This window comes from Crinia signifera, chromosome 1, assembly GCF_055691185.1.
Source record: "Crinia signifera chromosome 1, ASM5569118v1, whole genome shotgun sequence".
NCBI classification, from domain to species: Eukaryota; Metazoa; Chordata; class Amphibia; order Anura; family Myobatrachidae; genus Crinia; species Crinia signifera.
Window position 1 is genome coordinate 219,151,198 of NC_139217.1, and position 20,606 is coordinate 219,171,803.

At 44.7% G+C, this 20,606-nt stretch overlaps 1 protein-coding gene across 2 annotated transcripts in view; it reads right to left on the reverse strand.

Annotated features, from left to right (window-relative positions):
- UBXN6 (UBX domain protein 6) overlaps nt 1–20,606 on the reverse strand; it is a 237,888-nt gene that overhangs the window by 78,268 nt on the left and 139,014 nt on the right. For both annotated transcript variants that reach the window (XM_083179278.1, XM_083179277.1), the window contains one exon: nt 587–806. In XM_083179278.1, coding sequence (XP_083035404.1) covers nt 587–806 — 220 coding nt within the window. The remainder of the gene's footprint in view (nt 1–586; nt 807–20,606) is intronic.

Sequence of the window (20,606 nt, forward strand, 5' to 3'; positions counted from 1 at the left end):
GATCTACAAACGGCACAATTAATGCACCGGTAGCAGCCATTATGACTGTGTAAAAAATTACCTTGAACAGATTGTTTTTTGTCCAATCACGAATGTTCTTACCCCTACTGTAACAGGGCATGAGTCTTGTGTCGTGAAGTTGTAACTCAGGATCGGAACTGACTACTGGCCAAAGTTGTTTACTGATACTACGGATACCTTCGCTCGCTATATTGTAATGGTTAACCCACGTCATGGTTTTGTCATGTCTCTTTTTCCCTGAAGTTTTGAGGGTATCTCTATCTATATATACGATGCGGGAGCCCAACATGTATATATTATACATATACTGTATATCTGCTCGGGTAGGCATGTGTCTGATGGTTTCCCCAGCATGTGAAATTCCCTTCCCATGGGAGGCCTTATGGATCTATTAATACAGTACATAAAAAAAATTATCATTTTACTTTATTGATGTTGTAGTTTACAGAATGTCTATGTAGACTGCAGAATGTATGCCTATATGGGCTAGGAGGTAAGTTTAAAAAATTAGGCAGTTGCCATCATTCATCCAAGGTTGGTTATTTAACACACAGAAGGCTGTTACCTTAGTTGCTGTTCCCTTTTAATTTCCTCTGCTGTCAAGTTATAGAAGTCATCAGGTAGGTCAAATATTGAAGCCTGAAGCGTGGGTGAAAAAATCCGTGGTTGCCTATCAAGAGTCACCCTTATAGGCTCTCCGCTTAACAAACAATCTTGATAGCGTTGCAAGTCATCCAAACTTGTAGCTTTTTCACTGCTCAATACGTAGAATTCATCTTCCACTTCTAAAGACAGTAAGTTAAGGTTACATATAAGGTCAGAGGTTATTGCAAATTGTCCTGGTCATATTAATTTAAAAAAATTTCTTACATGAAATTACTAATAACACACACACACACATATATATATATATATATATATATATATATATATATATATGTTTAAAACTTGGAAAGATTGGCCTGCTTAGCATGTAAGACGACATGCAATGAAATAACATCCTGTCACCCTAAAACTGATGACTTATAGGCAACAGACAAGTAACTAAACATCTCAGAATTCTGCTCCAAATTCCCAAATACCACATGAGACCAGGACTACCAAATAAAGATCAATGGCAGGGATAAAAAAAACAAACACCTACAATTATACAAGGGCATCATGACTTAACAGTGACAAACATGCATATCAGGGCATTTACCCTCTGGGCAATGCTATGGTCATGTGGCCAGCATAGCCACAGAAATCTTGGGGATTGGGTGAAAACCGGAACCAGACCCTGGAACGCCAGGCGAGACAGGCACTAGTCATTGAATTGTGTCATTCCGTAGCTTGTAACGTCTAGTCTGAAGGGAGCCTGTCCAGGAAGTGTCCCGTTTGGTGGGTACCTGCGACAGGTACACCTCCCGACCAGGACACTACAAGCTCCTGAATGAAACAGTTTGAAGAATGGAGTCTATCCGGCGTTCCTGTTTTGGATTCAGTATGAAATCCCGGCGGTCCACGCAGCGGGCCCGGTGCCTCGCTACGCTCGGCACGCTAATTTATTCTCCCTCCAGGGGTGTCGTGGACACCCCTGGAGGGAGAAAGTGTCGGGATTTCGGCGGTCTGGATTCCAGCGACGGGATTCTGAACACCGGGATCCCGACCGCCGGGATTTAAACTGCATCCCCCTGTTTTTACTTAGTCCTGAAATATTGCAAGTATAAAGCTTATTGATAAGGAAAACAAGCTGAGGCATAGTATTTTTCATATAGTGGGGTTAACCAAGAAAGCCATAGGAAACAACTGAGAAGAGATGGCAGCTATAATAAGGAAACTTTACACTCATGTGTGTTTATTTTTAAGACGCTACATTTCAGAAATATCATTTTTTGGTTACATAGACAGAATGGGGTGTTAATGCATAGAAAGCTTAAAGTGCCCCATGGCCCCTGCATCTAGCAAACAGTGAGCCCTTTCTGGCAGAAATGCAGCTTCAGTGTCCTGGCAGCTTTGCAGTGTGTAGAGGGGGTGCCGGACGGCTCCCCGACAGTCGGGATTCCGACAGTCATAACTGCGACGTCGGAATCCCGACTGCTCCCTCAGGGGGGTCCATGACCCCCATAGAGGGAGAATAAAATAGGTGGCAAGCGCAGTGAGCCCGCAAGGGGCTTCATTGTGCTCCCCCCGCTGTGCAGTCGGGATTCCGATGTCTGAGTAATGACTGTCGGAATCCCGACTGTCGGGCAAATATACCACACCCGTGTAGAGCAAGGGGCGGCGGTACGTGTCCTACGACCTTTTCATACCCCCACTATCCACATCGGCGTGGAGTTGAGAATAGAAAGTGTGGCGAGCGCAGCGAGCCACCGAGCCCGAAGCGTGGCGAGCGCAGCGAGCCCCGCGAGGGGACGCGGACAGCTGTGAAGCCCGCGAGGGGACGCGGATACCTGTGAAGGTATCCGCGTCCCCTCGCGGGGCGCGCTGCGCTCGCCACGCTTCGGGCTCGGTGGCTCGCCACACTTTCTATTCTCAACTCCACGCCGACGTGGATAGTGGGGGTATGAAAAGGTCGTAGGACGCGGGCTCGCTGCGCTCGCCACGCTTCGGGTTGACGTTGATCGTGGGGTGGTGTTAACAATTCGGGTGGCTTTTATACACTTCAGGGTGCCTATTTGGCCTCTGTGGCCCATTTAACATTGTTTCCTATGGAAAAATTGGGTCAATTGAGGCATTGAACAGGAAAATCGGGTCAATTGAGACATTTAACATTGTTCCCTATGGGAAATCTCGGGCATCTCGTCGGTCGCATCGCACCCGATTTTTTAGTGCATTCAATGCCCGAGATGGCCATGATGGGCGCCCTTCTAAGTAAAGAGTACCGATAAAATATTATCAGGGCATGGAAAAATGATATCCAGTATATTCACTTTCACTAGTATCATCGGAAATCTGATCCTATATCATTTAATCAATTATTGATATGGACAGACTCTCAGCATGCACTTAAGACTAATTAGCTGTGCAATTATCAGGTTGATACGCGGTAAGATCACCTGCAATGGTCCAATCGAGATGCCTTAAAATTATGATTCCAGACCTCCCAATCCCCTTGAAGAAAGCACATACCAAACTTAAATACCTCAGTATGCACAAGGTAAGCACTGATGTGAAAATCGCTCAGTGGATTCTATCTGCAGCATTATTTGCACAATGTATACCCAGCATTAGTTACCTTAGCAGAGTTTACATGCATTTAGGGTCTTCTACTCTATGCTTTATGCTTACATTTAAAAAGGTACTAGGACACATGCATTACTGTTCAAGCTCTCTAGGTTAGTTGCTTGGGATACATTCATTAGGTCGACCACCTGAAATAGATTGACATTGCTAAGGTTGACAGGGTTGGAAAGTCGACACAAGCATTAGGTAGACAATGCCAAGGTCTACAGACAAAAGGTTGACATGAGTTTTTCCTAGTTATTTTTTGAGCCAACAGCCGGTATTTCATGCCCTACCATCTACTAGGGCGTGGAGGGAGAGTAGAATATTGTGCCAAATGCAGCCAGCCATGTCGACATTCGGAACAAAATAAACCTGAAAATCTCATTTCGACCTTGCCATTGATGACGTAATGCTTGTGTCATCCTCCAAACATTGTACACCTCTTTCAGGTGTCCATACACTGAGCCAATTTGGGCCGATTCCGACAAATCGGGCTGTTCAATCGGAACAAATTGGCTGTCCCTAACATGCCGTCGGGTCTGTTGTGGGTTCCCATGCGCATCAGACCTGGACCCTGTGGTCGCAACGGCGGGACATCAGAAGAGTAGGAATCGGACCCATCAGTGGCACATCATGGGTGCTATTTAGACTGTTACCTCACAGTCTCCAGGATTGGATTGGAACTCACCAACAGCTGTCTCTACTCCATTTCCACCAGTTCTACAAATGTTGGGTAATATCCAGCAGGACCCATTGTGGATACCCCCAGGTGAATATACCCACCCAGAGTCATCTAAAAGTGGACAATTCCACCCTCACACCAATCGGCCTACCCTTAGCATATATTAGGGGCACCGCACCACCAAAGAGAGTTTATGGCATCACCTGAGGGTTGCCACACCCCCAGATTTCTCCAGCAGCACAGGATTGGGATACCGCTCAACTAGAGGACCTGTGACCTTGATTCTGACCCCTTTACCATCCGAGGGCCCATATATACCCCACAGAATCCTCCAGCGGCACCGGATTGGGATAAAAATAGAGAGGACCTGTGACTAGTTTCCAGGACCCCCTCCACTAATCATCAGCAGCAATATTGGTAAAGTGCACTTACCTTAAAAAAACTTGACTATCTACTATAGAGCCTTAAGTTACTCTTGCTCCAACATCCATCCTGTGAGTGAGGTTTATGACCATATTTTTAATTATTCGTGTAATTTGTTGTGTATGTTCATCAATTATGTATTAGGTGGCAATATTACATTTTAAAGATATAAAGGTTTTGATTTATGATTTGGTGTTCCTGATTCATTGAATTGATTGTAGCTTAAGCGCTACTTCTTTGCGGCTTTTCTTCATTGATTTGCAAGACCTTGAAAGCTGCGGGGCAAGTCTTTGCATACTGTGTTTTTTTTGTTTTTTGCTCCAAACGTGAAAGCCTTAGAGCAGGCATGTCCAATGTTGGCCCTCCAGATGTTGTGAAACTACACATCCCAGCATGCTTTGCCACAGTTTTGCTATTAGAGAATGCTAAAACTATTGCAAAGCATGCTGGGATGTGTAGTTTCAAAACATCTGGAGGGCCAACGTTGGACATGCCTGCCTTAGAGCGAGTTTTCATATATATTCTGACACTTGTGCTCCAATTCTGACTTCTAGGGGATGTTTATAATATTAATAACATCCATGGTTGAGTTCGGGCTACAGGCTAGTGACTGTGCTCTGTGGGTTTTTGTAATATTGGCCAGTGCCCATTTTGGACTGTGTCTGTGGCGATGCAAGGCTTTTTTCACCACTGAAACAGTTGTCAGATAAGTCGGTAGATATTATTCTTGGATTTCCTGCTTTAACATACTGTCTCGTGGGGAAAATCTTTGTGGTCACAGACTTGGCAAAAGCATTTGAAGGTTAATAAACTTACGTATTAATTTTTCTGTACATTCTGCTCATTCGGCCAGCATTATGGGTAAAACAGGGAATGCAGCCACCACGGCCACACATTAAGAGAAAAATATCAAAAGGGTTGTAAATGCATGCTGTGCATCCTGGGAGATGTAGTCATGCTGACACAATTTTAACTAGATCAGAGCATCTTCATAGTTTTCTTTATTTTCACCTAAAAAGTGAAACTTTAGGCCTCTTGCCAGAATAGAAGATGTTGACTCAGATTAAAATGCTTCTGCACGTTTGTTATTCAGGTCAAGTCACAACATTTTCACACTAGCCGATGTTGAATTTCTCAATTTAAATTTTTTCGTTCCGCTATATTCAATTATTCAATTATTTATGACTCCGAGTAGCGGCACTCGGAGTCATAAATAATGAAGAACGCAGGTAGTTTTCTTGATCAAACGTTTTCAATGTTATTAAAACATCGTCATCAGGATAAGTGTACAAAACTTTAAACACACCTTATAAAGACATCACCACATCACGTGTGGTTACCCGCCAACAGCTCCAGATTGACGCATCTAATCATGACGCAATCAAGGGGCGCTGGTGGTCATGGCAACCATCTATACATAGTGCAAAAAACGACAATACATACATACATAAATGTTATAAATTAAAAACAAACAACTCCACGAAAAATACAATGTAGATACAATATAGATAGTAATCTTATACAATGCAACAGTTGCAATAAACATAATAGAATGAATGGCTACAAATCAGCGTGAATCCAAACCGCTAACCTGAAAGGTGTCCAGAAAGACACACAAAGAGTATGTGTGTCGGCTAAACTGAGCTCACAAGAAACAGTGTAGCCCTGCGGTCTCAGTTAGACCGCGAGGTGCCAAGGGCATGAATCCAACGGGCTTCCCTGCGGAGCAGGCGCAACGATCTATGACCTCCCCGCAGGGTTGATGGTTCATGATCAATGATAGTGTATTTCAACATGGCCAGAGTATGTCTCATCGTGACCCAATGTCGGGCCACGGGTTGGTCACTCGAGCCGCTGGTAAGCGCTGCCCGCAAAATAGATTTATGCCCGGCAATTCTCTCTCGTAGTGTCCGGTCAGTTTTTCCCACATAACATAACCCACACGGGCACGTAATCATATATATAATAAATTTGGTGGTACATGTGACACGATGTTTGATAGGGATACGTGCGCCCGTGTGGGGATGTGGGAAATCACTGCCAGTGTTCATGGATCTACACACTATGCAATTAAGACATCTGAAGCATCCAACTCGCAATTTGAGAAAAGTGTTTTGCTCAGAATCGGATTGTCGCATGCCTGATATATCAGTCTTCATCACCCAATCTCGTATATTCTTACCGCGACTGTAGCACGGCATAATGCGAGTATCATAAAGTTTAAAGACAGGGTCAGTGCTGACTATGGGCCAGGCATTCTTGGTTATCCTCTGAATGGTAGAACTCTTAGCATTAAAGTGATTAACTTTAATGCTAAGAGTTCTACCATTTAATGCTAAGAGTTCTACCATTCAGAGGATAACCAAGAATGCCTGGCCCATAGTCAGCACTGACCCTGCCCTTAAACTTCATGATACTCGCATTATGCCGTGCTACAGTCACGGTAAGAATATAAGAGATTGGCGGGGGTGTGGCCACGGCAGGACGTGAGTGAGGATGTGCGTCCAAACTCCCCCGTGCACGCCGCCACCGATGCCGATGGAATAATCCCCCGCGTGCAAACAAGTTTCCACGGCATGATATGTTCCTAAACAACCCTCTGCTGGCGATTCTAAGCGTGCTGTGAACTGGCCTGGTGTAACCTGTCTGTACCTGGTGGAGGTGGCACAGCTCTAGGGGTCCTTCTCCGGAGTGTCTCCAGAAGTGCCTGGTCGGAAGCTGTGACCTCGGAGAGACGCCGGTGCTCGGTCCCTGCGTGCGGCGGGTGAGAGCGGCCGCTGTCAGGGCACCCCAGCGCCGATATACATACGGGGAGTGGAGCTCCCGCTAGGCTGAGCAGGAGCGACGGCCAGCCGTGGAGGAGGCGGTACCTGGCATATGCCGGCTGGGCTACTAGCATAACGTCGGCTTCCAGCAGCTGCATTCTTGGCTAGGATCCGTGTGAGAGACGGACTTGGCAACAGGCCATAAGACCTTCATCTTTCTCAAGCCAAGCTGCAAGCCGGCAACAAGATTCAAGAGGGGGCCTGACCGGGGACATTGGTGAACAGCCTGCGGGACACAGCTAGCCCTGAGGTCGGTGGGTGAGTCCAGCTGGGCAAGGCCCGTTTCTGAACTTTTGCACTCCATCCCAGCCAAGGGGTAAAAAAATAAAAAAAAATAAAAAATTTGTATTTTGCTCAAACAACCTGTTCGGTCTATACAAAACAGAGGGGGTACTTTAGTGCCCAGAACAGTAGGCCTGAATATTGGGTCTGGACTGTGGCACCCTGGTATACATCCAGCCAAAGCCAGGGCTGGTGATAAGCGACAAGGCGGGGGTCATATTGTGAAACATAGACAGGACCCGGGTGTGAGACGGGCCTGGACGTGGAGGATATACTATAAATCTGTGAAACACCTGCATAGGGGGCTCTGAGAAAAGGCTGAGAGTAATCACAATTAAGGCCGAGTGGGGCTTGTATGCGACACATAGGGCCGGTGAACCTATTGATCTCCCTGTCCAGTAGAGGTTGCACAAGTGGCTACAAGCATGGGCAAAACAGGCCAGAACACGGCCGCGGCTAGACTGGAGAAATACGCCAGGTCCCAAGCGGGCAGTAGCTCCCAGACAAGTACCCCTTTATCCACTCAGACCAAGGAGAATAAAAATCCGCCTCCCCCGGAGGTAACGTTGCAACAAGTCCTTGAGGCAATAAATACATGTGAAACACGCCTCCTCGAACAAATAAACAAAGTACAGTCCGACATTACACTATTAAGGAATGATGCCCAAATAATACGCGAGAGATTAACAGAGGCAGAGACCCGAATTGCGGCTGTGGAAGATATAATAGGCCCTCTACAAGCCCAGGTTAAATCCTTGAATGGTCAAATGACCGATATCCACTACAAGATGTCCGACATGGAAGGAAGGCTTAGACGGAACAATATTCGATTCATTGGGTTCGAGGAGCGGATAGAAGGCAATGCCCCGGAAAAATTTCTGGAGGACTGGCTAACACAGATGTTTGGCAACAAGGCCTTCTCAGCCCAATTTGTAATTGAAAGAGCTCATCGTGTTCCTGGTCGTGCTCCCCCTCCGGGTGGTCCATCCCGCACACTGATAGCCAAATTCTTAAATTTCAGGGATCGGGACAGTGTGTTAAGACTGGCCAGGGATAAGGTGGACTTTGCCTTTAATGGAAGGAGGATCTCTGCCTTCCCGGACTTCTCTCTAGAGGTCCAGAAGGACCGGGCCAGGTTTAGGGAGGTCAAAGTGCGCCTCAGGGAGTTGGAACTAAAATATTCCATGCTCTATCCGTCAAAGCTGAGAATTGTGGCGGATGGGACTACAAAGTTTTTTTTCACTCCCGGAGAGGCAGCGAGCTGGCTGGATGCCACATATCCCGGAAGGAAACAAGTCGCTGCTAATTGAGATGATTATGCGATAGAGCAGTGGCTTTTGAATTTATTTACTGCTAATGCTTTTTTTTTTTTTTTTGTGGTTGTCTTCTCTTGCTAATTCTATTATATGGTAATATCGGCTGGGTACCTTATTGGGTATAAGCCTATTGAACATGCCGGGGTGATTGATAAACTTTAACATAATGGTGGGGGGAAGTAAGCGGTAATTTTTTCTGTTTCTCCTTCTTAGAGAACATCTGCTAGGTGGCGGGGGGGCATGGGGGTGGGCGGGGGTAGGCCTCTTTGGTGGCCATTAGTTAATTGCCCTTGAAGATACAGTTGGGAGTAGTATCACCATGAAGGGTAGGGTTACATAGGGCGGGGGGGATTGGTTATAGGTATGCCATGGGATTTGGTTATACAGGGTGGGGGAGGAGGGAGGGGGGGAGTGTGTATTTGTGTCTATATGTTTTTGTATTTGTCTATGTGTGTTCACAGCAACAAGTTGAGAGCTCCTTCTAGTTGGCATACGAAGGGCCATGAATATGTGGTAGGCATGACCCACCCCCTGTACTTATTTCAAAGAGTGTGGGATAGAGGCAAAACCTAATATTTCTTTTATGTTTAGCATAAATGGTTAAGTTTGTTACTTGGAATGTCAGAGGCCTGAACTGCAGGATAAAAAGAGCTTTGGTTATGAAACCGTGCAGGAGTATGGATTCTGACATTATGGGGGGAATTTACTAAAGGAAATTTGTTAAAAATAGGTGTATTTGTATCCAGAAATACACTTATTTTTGACATTTACTATCCCAAAAATACGGCAATTCGTATTCGTATTGATGTTCTATCAATACGAATACGAATTTCCGTATTTTCGGGATAGTAAATGTCAAAAATAAGTGTATTTCTGGATACAAATACACCTATTTTTTACAAATTTCCTTTAGTAAATTTCCCCCTATATGCCTGCAAGAGACCCATTTGTCCGCTGAGCGTCTGGGCTCGTTAAAACGGCCATGGATTGGTCACAGTTTTCATGCTCCGTTCTCTACTTCCTCCCGTGGGGTGGCAATGTTGGTTAAGAAAGCAGTGGTTTTTGAAGTAGGGGTAGTGAAGGTCGATACAGGGGGAAGATATAGATTTGTGGAATGTGCTATTGATCACGTACGATTCTGCATCCTCACAGTGTATGTCCCACCCCCGTTCTCATATGATGTAGTGAGATTGGCGGTGGAATTTGCAGCCTCATACCCCGACAATATGATAATCTGCTTGGGAGATTTTAACAAGGTCTTGCAGCCTCGTGTTGATAGATGGAGGAGGTCGGAGAAAGAAAATATAAGTGTGGGGAATAAGTTTTCGGAGTTTATTGAGGAGATAGGGTGGAAAGATCCCTGGCGAATGAGAAACCCGGACCTACAGCAGTTCTCCTGTTATTCGTCCTCCCACAAAGTGTTCTCAAGGATAGATTTGATTCTTGTATCTGAAAAGGTCCTTAGTAATATTAAAAATGTACAATATAGGGCGCGAGGGATCTCTGACCACTCCCCTGTCACCATGGAGATAGACTTAGTGCCCCAAACAGGGTTTAAATACTGGAAATTGCAAGCATATTGGCTACTACAAATGGGGGAGCAGGGTGAAATGGGTGGCTGGATAGATACATTTTTCGAAGAGAATAATGGGTCCGCCCCAAATATTGTTGTGTGGGATGCCTTCAAGGCATACATGCGTGGGGTATTTATTAAGAGGATAGCCTATCTGAAGCTATCAAATCGTAAGATGGCAAGCGAACTCGAAGCGCGGATGGTCCATTATGAAAATATCTTTTTGGCCAATAGGACAGATATAGATAGGCTGACATGGGAGGCCGCCCAAAAAGAATGGGTAGAGTACCTTCAGGAGGTTACTTGTCGGAGGTTGGCCTCAGGGGTCCCATAGGTGGTATGCCAATTCTGACCGAACTGGGAAATTTTGGGCTCATATAATGAAACAGGAGAGTCCGTCCAACATCATCCCTATGATCATGCCGGATTCAGGTGCAGTGGTGACTAAAACCCCTGAGATAATCGAGCTTTTCTCTAAGCACTTTGAAGATGTGTATAAATCTAAATTGACATGCAGTGAGGTGCTAATTGGGGATTATTTGGCAGGGTTGGAACTTCCAAAACTGTTCCCTACATCAAGGGACATTCTGGAAGATCCCCTGACAATGGAGGAAGTGACAGCTGCTATTAACTCCTTTCCAGGGGGTAAAGCCCCTGGCCTGGATGGGATCCCCGGCGAGGTATACCAAAAATACATCAACAAATTGGGCCCGCAGCTGTTGAGGGTTTTTCAGAATATGGAGGTAGAGGATAGTATACCCCAGTCAATGACAGAGTCAGCAATTATTATGATCCCCAAGAGTGGCAAAGACCCAACCCGTGTCGATTCGTACAGGCCTATATCTTTAATAACATCTGATGCTAAGATATATGCAAAAATATTAGCAACTAGACTCCAGAGAGTAATAGACCAGGTGGTCCACCCCGACCAAACGGGCTTTATGGTGGGGAAGTCCACTATGATTAACTTACGAAGAGCATATACCTACCTACAGGGGGCTGAGTTGAGGGGGTCGGATGCAGTGATCGCGTCATTTGACGCGAGCAAGGCATTCGACTCGGTCGAATGGCCGTTCCTCTGGAGGGTTCTCCAGGCCTTTGGGTTTGGGGAGAGGTTTATTAAACGGGTCTCAGTTCTTTACCAGAAACCAAGGGCAAGACTGACAATTAACGGGTTTACATCCCCCTCTTTCTCTCTCTCCAGAGGGACTCGCCAGGGATGTCCTCTATCCCCCTTGCTGTTTGCAGTGGTGGTGGAGCCCCTGGCGTGTGCGTTGAGAACAGCCTTGGGGGGAGAGAGGGGGGGGGAAGGGGCCCTAGTAGAAATCTAGTAGCGCTGTATGGGGACTATTTGCTGGTGGGACTAGAGGTGCCTGGTGAGTTACCTGGGGTTTTGAAGCTTATTCAGGAGTTCGGGGGATACTCCGGTCTTATAATGAATTGGGACAAGTCCAATTATATTCAGTTGGGTAAAGAAGGGAGGCTTGGCCAAGGGATCGAGGTAAAACTTAACAGGGTGGAAAAATTTAGGTACCTGGGTATCTGGTTCACTAGGAACTCATCAGATTTTACATGTGAGAATTTAAGCCCGTTTATTAAAGAACTAAAGTCTAGATGTCGAAGCTGGTCCAAACTCCAGTTATCACAATTAGGTCGTGTCAATTTGGTCAAGATGGCAATCCTGCCCAAGTTTCTATATATAGCGCAACACTCCCCAGTCTTTATTAAGGATGAGTACTTCAGGAAAATAAAGAGCATTGTCTCTTCTTTCATCTGGAGGGATAAACAGCCCAGGGTCAGAATGGATATCTTGAGTCGGGATAGAGAAAGAGGAGGTCTGGCTCTTCCAGATTTTAAAACATATTACATGGCCGCACAGATGGTACATATATGCACATGGGTTAGGCCGGGGGAAGAATCTCCAGAGCTGCGAGATCTTGTGGAGGGTGTGGACCCAGACTACACCCCTCTCCAGAGATTATTTGTTGGGGGCTTCGGAGGGATTTACCTCCAATAGTTTGCCAGGCCGTTAAAGTTTGGAGATGGTCTTGCAGACTCACAAAATCAGTTGGTCTGGATCCTGACACCCCTATTCTCTCCCTGCCTGGTATGCGAGCCCTTAGAGAACAACAAGGGGGGACTGTGTGGAATACCTATGGAATCAGTACAATAGGCCAATGGTGTCAAGATGGGGCTCTGAAGTCATTTTCCCAGCTCCAAGCGGAGTTTGGGATACGGAAGGAATCTTTCTTTAGATACCTACAAGCAAGAACTGCTATGACCCAATCCGGGAAGGTTACTTCTTGGTTGGTGGAGGAGGCTCCCTGTAAAAAATGTCTTAAACAACTTGCAAAGGGTAAACGTCTGGCCAAATTGTACCACTTCCTGCACTCATTTATCCAAGCCGATAAACTTGGGGCTTTACGGGCAAAGTGGGTGGAGGATATCCCCCAGTTGGAGGAAAATAGCTGGACGGTGGCCCTGGCAGGCCCCCGGCAAGCTACGAATTTGATGCGGACACAGCAGGTCCAATTTAATATCCTACATAGGACCTATATAACGCTGGTAAAAATGGAAAAATATGCTGGGGCAGCGGTGGATAATTGTCCAAAGTGCGGAGAGGGGGGGGCCACTTTTGACCACTTGTTGTGGAGCTGTCGAGCGGTGAGTAGGTTTTGGGATGAAGTAGTAAATTCCCTAGCCCAGATAGGTCTCCCACGAGTCGCCCTTAATAAATTAAATCTAGTCTTGGGGACATGGGAGGGGCGGGTAGTAAACTGGGAGCTGAAGCAACTGGCTAAGAGCCTAACGGCCTTAGCAAAGGTAATAGTAGCCCGTCGGTGGATGTCTCCCCTTGGTCCGCTTCATGGAGACTGGATTAATTTGGTAAATCAGACCAGTGAACACGAGAAATTTGTTTATGCCTCCCGGGGGTCGTCAATAAAGTACCAAGCTATATGGGGACATTGGAATAGGTCGGTCAACCACAGAGTTATAAATGGGGAGAGGTTGAATAGTTAATTATGGGTTATTAGAATTTAAAAGTAGTAATGTTAAAAGAGCACTAAAGAGGTGGGAACCATAAAAAAGAGTCCTAGCTCGGGCACCCCCAGTTTTTTTTTTTTTTTTTTGTGTTTACATATAGTCCAATTGTGCACATTTAGGCCACATGCTGGGGGTAGCTAGCACATGATGAGTAAAATGAGACCTCATTTAGGGCCTTATTTTGGTTCATTCTTTCTGACAAAATCCTTCTTAGATGGACAAAACCATGTGCACTGCAGGGGGGGGGGGGGGCAGATGTAACATGTGCAGAGAGAATTAGATTTGGGTGAGTAATTTTGTTTCTGTGCAGGGAAAATACTGACTGCTTTATTTTTACACTGCAATATAGATCTCACTTTGAAGTAAAACCCCACCCAAATCTAATTCTCTCTGCACATGTTACATCTGCCCCCCCCTGCAGTGCACATGGTTTTGCCCATCTAAGAAGGATTTTGTCAGAAAGAATGAACCAAAATAAGGCCCTTAGAGAGGCCATATATTATTTCCCTAGATAGAAGGGATCGTACCTCACTTAAGTATCACGAGTCGATAGACACAAGATATTAAAATAGTTTAATTCAGGTTTTTTTTACTTGATCTTTAACCCCTTCCTGACAGAGCCAGTTTTTGCGTTCCTGACAGAGCCCTTTTTTTCAAATCTGACATGTCTCACTTAAGTGGGGATAACTTTTTTTTGCTTTTACTTATCCCAGTGATTTTGAGATTGTTTTTTCGTGACACATTGTACTTAAATTAGTGGTAAATTTGGGTCGATACAGTCTGTGTTTTTTTGTGAAAAATACCAAAATGTCGTGAAAAAATGGAAAATTTAGCAATTTGCAAAATGTTAAATTTTCTGCTTGTGAGACAAATAATCATACCACTCAAAATAGTTAATAACTAACATAGACCATATGTCTACTTTATGTTGACATCATTATTTCAACTTCCTTTTCATTTTTTTGGACACTAGGAGGCTTACAATATGAATAGCAAATTCTCAAATTTTCAAGAAAATTTAAAACACTGATTTTTTTAGGGACCAGTTCAGTTCTGATGTGACTTTGAGGGACTTGTATGTGAGACACCCCCATAAATGATACCATTTCAAAAACTGCACCCCTCACAGTATTCAAAACAGCATTTTGGAAGTTTGTTAACCCTTTAGGTGTTTCACAGGAATTAAAACAAAGTGTAGGTGAAATTTCAAAATTTCATTTTTTTTGCAGATTTGCAATTTTAATACATTTTTCTAAGGAACACAGTACATTTTACTAGAGAAATGTGACTAAAAATTGATTCCCCCAATTCTTTTGTTTTCATAAATATCCTATATGTGGCCCTAGTGTGCACGTTGACCAAACCACAGGCTTCATAATAGAAGGAGCACCTACTTGATTTTGGAGCCTCCTTTTTATGAGATTATTTTTTAGGCACCATGTAGATTTCTAGGCACCATAAGATGCTAAAAGTTAGGAACCCCCCCACAAGTGACCCCATTTTGCAAACTACACCCCTCAGGGAATTCATCTAGGGGTATAGTGTATATTTCAAACCCCCAGGGGTTTCACCAATTTTGATACAACTGGGCAGTGAAAATGAAAAATTACATTTTTTTACACAAAAATGCAGTTCTGGCTCAAAATTTTTCATTTTCACAAGGAATGAAGGAGACAAAGCACCCAAAAATCTGTGCCCCAATTTCTCCCGAGTATGGCAATGCCTCATATGTGACCAAAAAATACCAGTTGGGTGCATGGCAGGACTCAGAAGGGAAGGAGTGATTTTTGGTGGTGGAATGTTGGTGGGTGCTATGTCGCATTAGCAAGACCCCCAAAGCACCAATACAGTGGAACCCCCCCACAAGTGACCCCATTTTGCAAACTACACCCCTCAGGGAATTCATCTAGGGGTATAGTGTACATTTCAAACCCCCAGGGGTTTCACCAATTTTGATACAACTGGGCAGTGAAAATGAAAAATTACATTTTTTTACACAAAAATGCAGTTCTGGCTCAAAATTTTTCATTTTCAGAAGGTATGAAGGAGAAAAAGCACCCCAAAATCTGTGCCCCAATTTCTCCCGAGTACGGCAATGCCTCACATGTGACCAAAAAATACCATTTGGGCGCATGGCAGGACTCAGAAGGGAAGGAGTGATTTTTGGATTTTGCAGCTCAGATTCTGGTGGAATTTTGGTGGGTGCTATGTCGCATTAGCAAGACCCCCCAAGCACCAATACAGTGGAACCCCCCCACAAGTGACCCCATTTTGCAAACTACACCCCTCAGGGAACTCATCTAGGGGTATAGTGTACATTTAAAACCCCCAGGGGTTTCACCAATTTTGATACAACTGGTGAGTGAAAATGAAAAATTACATTTTTTTACACAAAAATGCAGTTCTGGCTCAAAATTTTTCATTTTCAGAAGGTATGAAGGAGAAATAGCACCCCAAAATCTGTGCCCCAATTTCTCCCGAGTACGGCAATGCCTCATATGTGACCAAAAAATACCATTTGGGTGCATGGCAGGACTCAGAAAGGAAGGAGTGATTTTTGGATTTTGCAGCTCAGATTCTGGTGGAATGTTGGTGGGTGCTATGTTGCATTAGCAAGACCCCCCAAGCACCAATACAGTGGAACCCCCCCACAAGTGACCCCATTTTGCAAACTACACCCCTCAGGGAATTCATCTAGGGGTATAGTGTACATTTCAAACCCCCAGGGGTTTCACCAATTTTGATACAACTGGGCAGTGAAAATGAAAAATTACATTTTTTTACACAAAAATGCAGTTCTGGCTCAAAATTTTTCATTTTCACAAGGAATGAAGGAGACAAAGCACCCCAAAATCTGTGCCCCAATTTCTCCCGAGTACGGCAATGCCTCACATGTGACCAAAAAATACCAGTTGGGTGCATGGCAGGACTCAGAAGGGAAGGAGTGATTTTTGGTGGTGGAATGTTGGTGGGTGCTATGTCGCATTAGCAAGACCCCCAAAGCACCAATACAGTGGAACCCCCCCACAAGTGACCCCATTTTGCAAACTACACCCCTCAGGGAATTCATCTATGGGTATAGTGTACATTTCAAACCCCCAGGGGTTTCACCAATTTTGATACAACTGGGCAGTGAAAATGAAAAATTACATTTTTTTACACAAAAATGCAGTTCTGGCTCAAAATTTTTCATTTTCAGAAGGTATGAAGGAGAAAAAGCACCCCAAAATCTGTGCCCCAATTTCTCCCGAGTACGGCAATGCCTCACATGTGACCAAAAAATACCAGTTGGGTGCATGGCAGGACTCAGAAGGGAAGGAGTGATTTTTGGATTTTGCAGCTCAGATTCTGGTGGAATTTTGGTGGGTGCTATGTCGCATTAGCAAGACCCCCCAAGCACCAATACAGTGGAAACCCCCCACAAGTGACCCCATTTTGCAAACTACACCCCTCAGGGAATTTATCTAGGGGTATAGTGTACATTTCAAACCCCCAGGGGTTTCACCAATTTTGATACAACTGGTGAGTGAAAATGAAAAATTACATTTTTTACACAAAAATGCAGTTCTGGCTCAAAATTTTTCATTTTCGCAAGGAATGAAGGAGACAAAGCACCCCAAAATCTGTGCCCCAATTTCTCCCGAGTACGGCAATGCCTCACATGTGACCAAAAAATACCATTTAGGTGCATGGCAGGACTCAGAAAGGAAGGAGTGATTTTTGGATTTTGCAGCTCAGATTCTGGTGGAATGTTGGTGGGTGCTATGTCGCATTAGCAAGACCCCCAAAGCACCAATACAGTGGAACCCCCCCCACAAGTGACCCCATTTTGCAAACTACACCCCTCAGGGAATTCATCTATGGGTATAGTGTACATTTCAAACCCCCAGGGGTTTCACCAATTTTGATACAACTGGGCAGTGAAAATGAAAAATTACATTTTTTTACACAAAAATGCAGTTCTGGCTCAAAATTTTTCATTTTCAGAAGGTATGAAGGAGAAAAAGCACCCCAAAATCTGTGCCCCAATTTCTCCCGAGTACGGCAATGCCTCACATGTGACCAAAAAATACCAGTTGGGTGCATGGCAGGACTCAGAAGGGAAGGAGTGATTTTTGGATTTTGCAGCTCAGATTCTGGTGGAATTTTGGTGGGTGCTATGTCGCATTAGCAAGACCCCCCAAGCACCAATACAGTGGAACCCCCCCACAAGTGACCCCATTTTGCAAACTACACCCCTCAGGGAATTTATCTAGGGGTATAGTGTACATTTCAAACCCCCAGGGGTTTCACCAATTTTGATACAACTGGTGAGTGAAAATGAAAAATTACATTTTTTACACAAAAATGCAGTTCTGGCTCAAAATTTTTCATTTTCACAAGGAATGAAGGAGACAAAGCACCCCAAAATCTGTGCCCCAATTTCTCCCGAGTACGGCAATGCCTCACATGTGACCAAAAAATACCATTTAGGTGCATGGCAGGACTCAGAAAGGAAGGAGTGATTTTTGGATTTTGCAGCTCAGATTCTGGTGGAATGTTGGTGGGTGCTATGTTGCATTAGCAAGACCCCCCAAGCACCAATACAGTGGAACCCCCCCACAAGTGACCCCATTTTGCAAACTACACCCCTCAGGGAATTCATCTAGGGGTATAGTGTACATTTCAAACCCCCAGGGGTTTCACCAATTTTGATACAACTGGGCAGTGAAAATGAAAAATTACATTTTTTTACACAAAAATGCAGTTCTGGCTCAAAATTTTTCATTTTCACAAGGAATGAAGGAGACAAAGCACCCCAAAATCTGTGCCCCAATTTCTCCCGAGTATGGCAATGCCTCATATGTGACCAAAAAATACCAGTTGGGTGCATGGCAGGACTCAGAAGGGAAGGAGTGATTTTTGGTGGTGGAATGTTGGTGGGTGCTATGTCGCATTAGCAAGACCCCCAAAGCACCAATACAGTGGAACCCCCCCACAAGTGACCCCATTTTGCAAACTACACCCCTCAGGGAATTCATCTAGGGGTATAGTGTACATTTCAAACCCCCAGGGGTTTCACCAATTTTGATACAACTGGGCAGTGAAAATGAAAAATTACATTTTTTTACACAAAAATGCAGTTCTGGCTCAAAATTTTTCATTTTCAGAAGGTATGAAGGAGAAAAAGCACCCCAAAATCTGTGCCCCAATTTCTCCCGAGTACGGCAATGCCTCATGTGTGACCAAAAAGTGTCAGGACTCAGAAGGGAAGGAGTGATATTTGGATTTTGCAGCACAAATTCTGGTGGAATGTTGGTGGGTGCTATGTCGCATTAGCAAGACCCCCCAAGCACCAATACAGTGGAACCCCCCCACAAGTGACCCCATTTTGCAAACTACACCCCTCAGGGAATTCATCTAGGGGTATAGTGTACATTTCAAACCCCCAGGGGTTTCACCAATTTTGATACAACTGGTGAGTGAAAATGAAAAATTACATTTTTTTACACAAAAATGCAGTTCTGGCTCAAAATTTTTCATTTTCAGAAGGTATGAAGGAGAAAAAGCACCCCAAAATCTGTGCCCCAATTTCTCCCGAGTACGGCAATGCCTCACGTGTGACCAAAAAATACCAGTTGGGTGCATGGCAGGACTCAGAAGGGAAGGAGTGATTTTTGGATTTTGCGGCTCAGATTCTGGTGGAATGAATGGTGGGTGCTATGTGGCATTAGCAAGACCCCCGAAGCACGGTGAAATGATGAACCTAAAAATCCATAGATGTGTGGTATATTTTAAAACACTCCTTTATACATAGGCCGGGTTTGTCGGGGCAAGTGTCACACTGGAAAATAGTTTGCTTTCTTATTCCCTTTTTATAGCAAACTTTGCACCTTTTTTGTGTCCTGCCCTTTTTTCCAGTGGAGGGGATTTCATCAGGAAAATGCTGCCCTGGTACAATACGGGGGCCAGTACTAGAAGTACTGGGGCCCTCTGCCTGCTGGTTCCCAAATACTAGGCCCTTTATGACTTCCTCTTGAAAGTGCATAAATGTCCCCCTCTGGCCGGTAGAACGGAATAGCACGTAAGCGTTATACAGTGCCATCTGGATGATATACACGGCCAGCTTCTTGTACCAGATTTTTGTTTTCCGCAGGGCACTGTACGGCTTCAGTACCTGATCTGAAAGATCCACTCCGCCCATGTACCTATTGTAATCCAGGATACAATTAGGTTTGGAGGTGTGGGTACTGGTACCTCGTACAGGGACGGAGGTGGTACTGTCTCCGTGAATTGTTGTCAGTATAAGGACATCCCTCTTGTCCTTATATTTGACCAACAACATATTTTCGGTGCATATTCCCCTGCTTTCACCCCTTCTCATTACTTGGGCAATGTGCGTTTTTGGGAGGCCTCTTTGGTTCTTGCGCACAGTACCGCAAGCTGCTGTACCTCTTGAACCAAGGGCCTTAAACAGGGGGATGCTGGTGTAAAAGTTATCCACATAGAGGTGATAACCTTTATCCAGGAAGGGGTGCACTAAATCCCAGACAATTTTTCCACTAACACCTACGAGGGAGGGGGGGCATTCTGGCGGTTCAATTCTTGAATCCTTCCCTTCATATACCCTAAACCTGTGGGTGTACCCTGAGGTGCTTTCACACAGCTTATACATTTTTATGCCATACCTTGCCCTCTTACTGGGAAGGTACTGGCGGAATTTAACCCTTCCTTTAAAATGTATAAGGGACTCGTCTATGCAAATGAATTTATCTGGGATGTACATCTCTTCAAATTTGGCACTGAAATGATCAATGACCGGCCTGACTTTGAATAGCCGGTCAAAGGTGGGATCATCTCTGGGTGGGCACTGTGCATTATCGTTGTAATGCAAAAATTTAAGGATCGTCTCAAATCGAGCCCGGGGCATGGCCATACGGTAAAATGGGGTGCTGTACAGAACATCTGTACTCCAATATTGCCTAATTTCTGGCTTTTTTACTATGCCCATATGAAACACCAGACCCCAAAACGTCATCATCTCTACTGCATCTACAGGGGTCCACCTAGCAAATGATGACGTGGGGTTTTGAGCAATAAACTGCTGGGCATATAAATTAGTTTGGTCCACAATTAAATTTATAAAATCATCAGAGAAAAATAATTTGAAAAAGTCAATTTCTCTGAGACCTGTGGAATCAAATTGGATTCCTGGCATGGCCAAAAACTCAGGAACCTGGGGCTCAAAATTG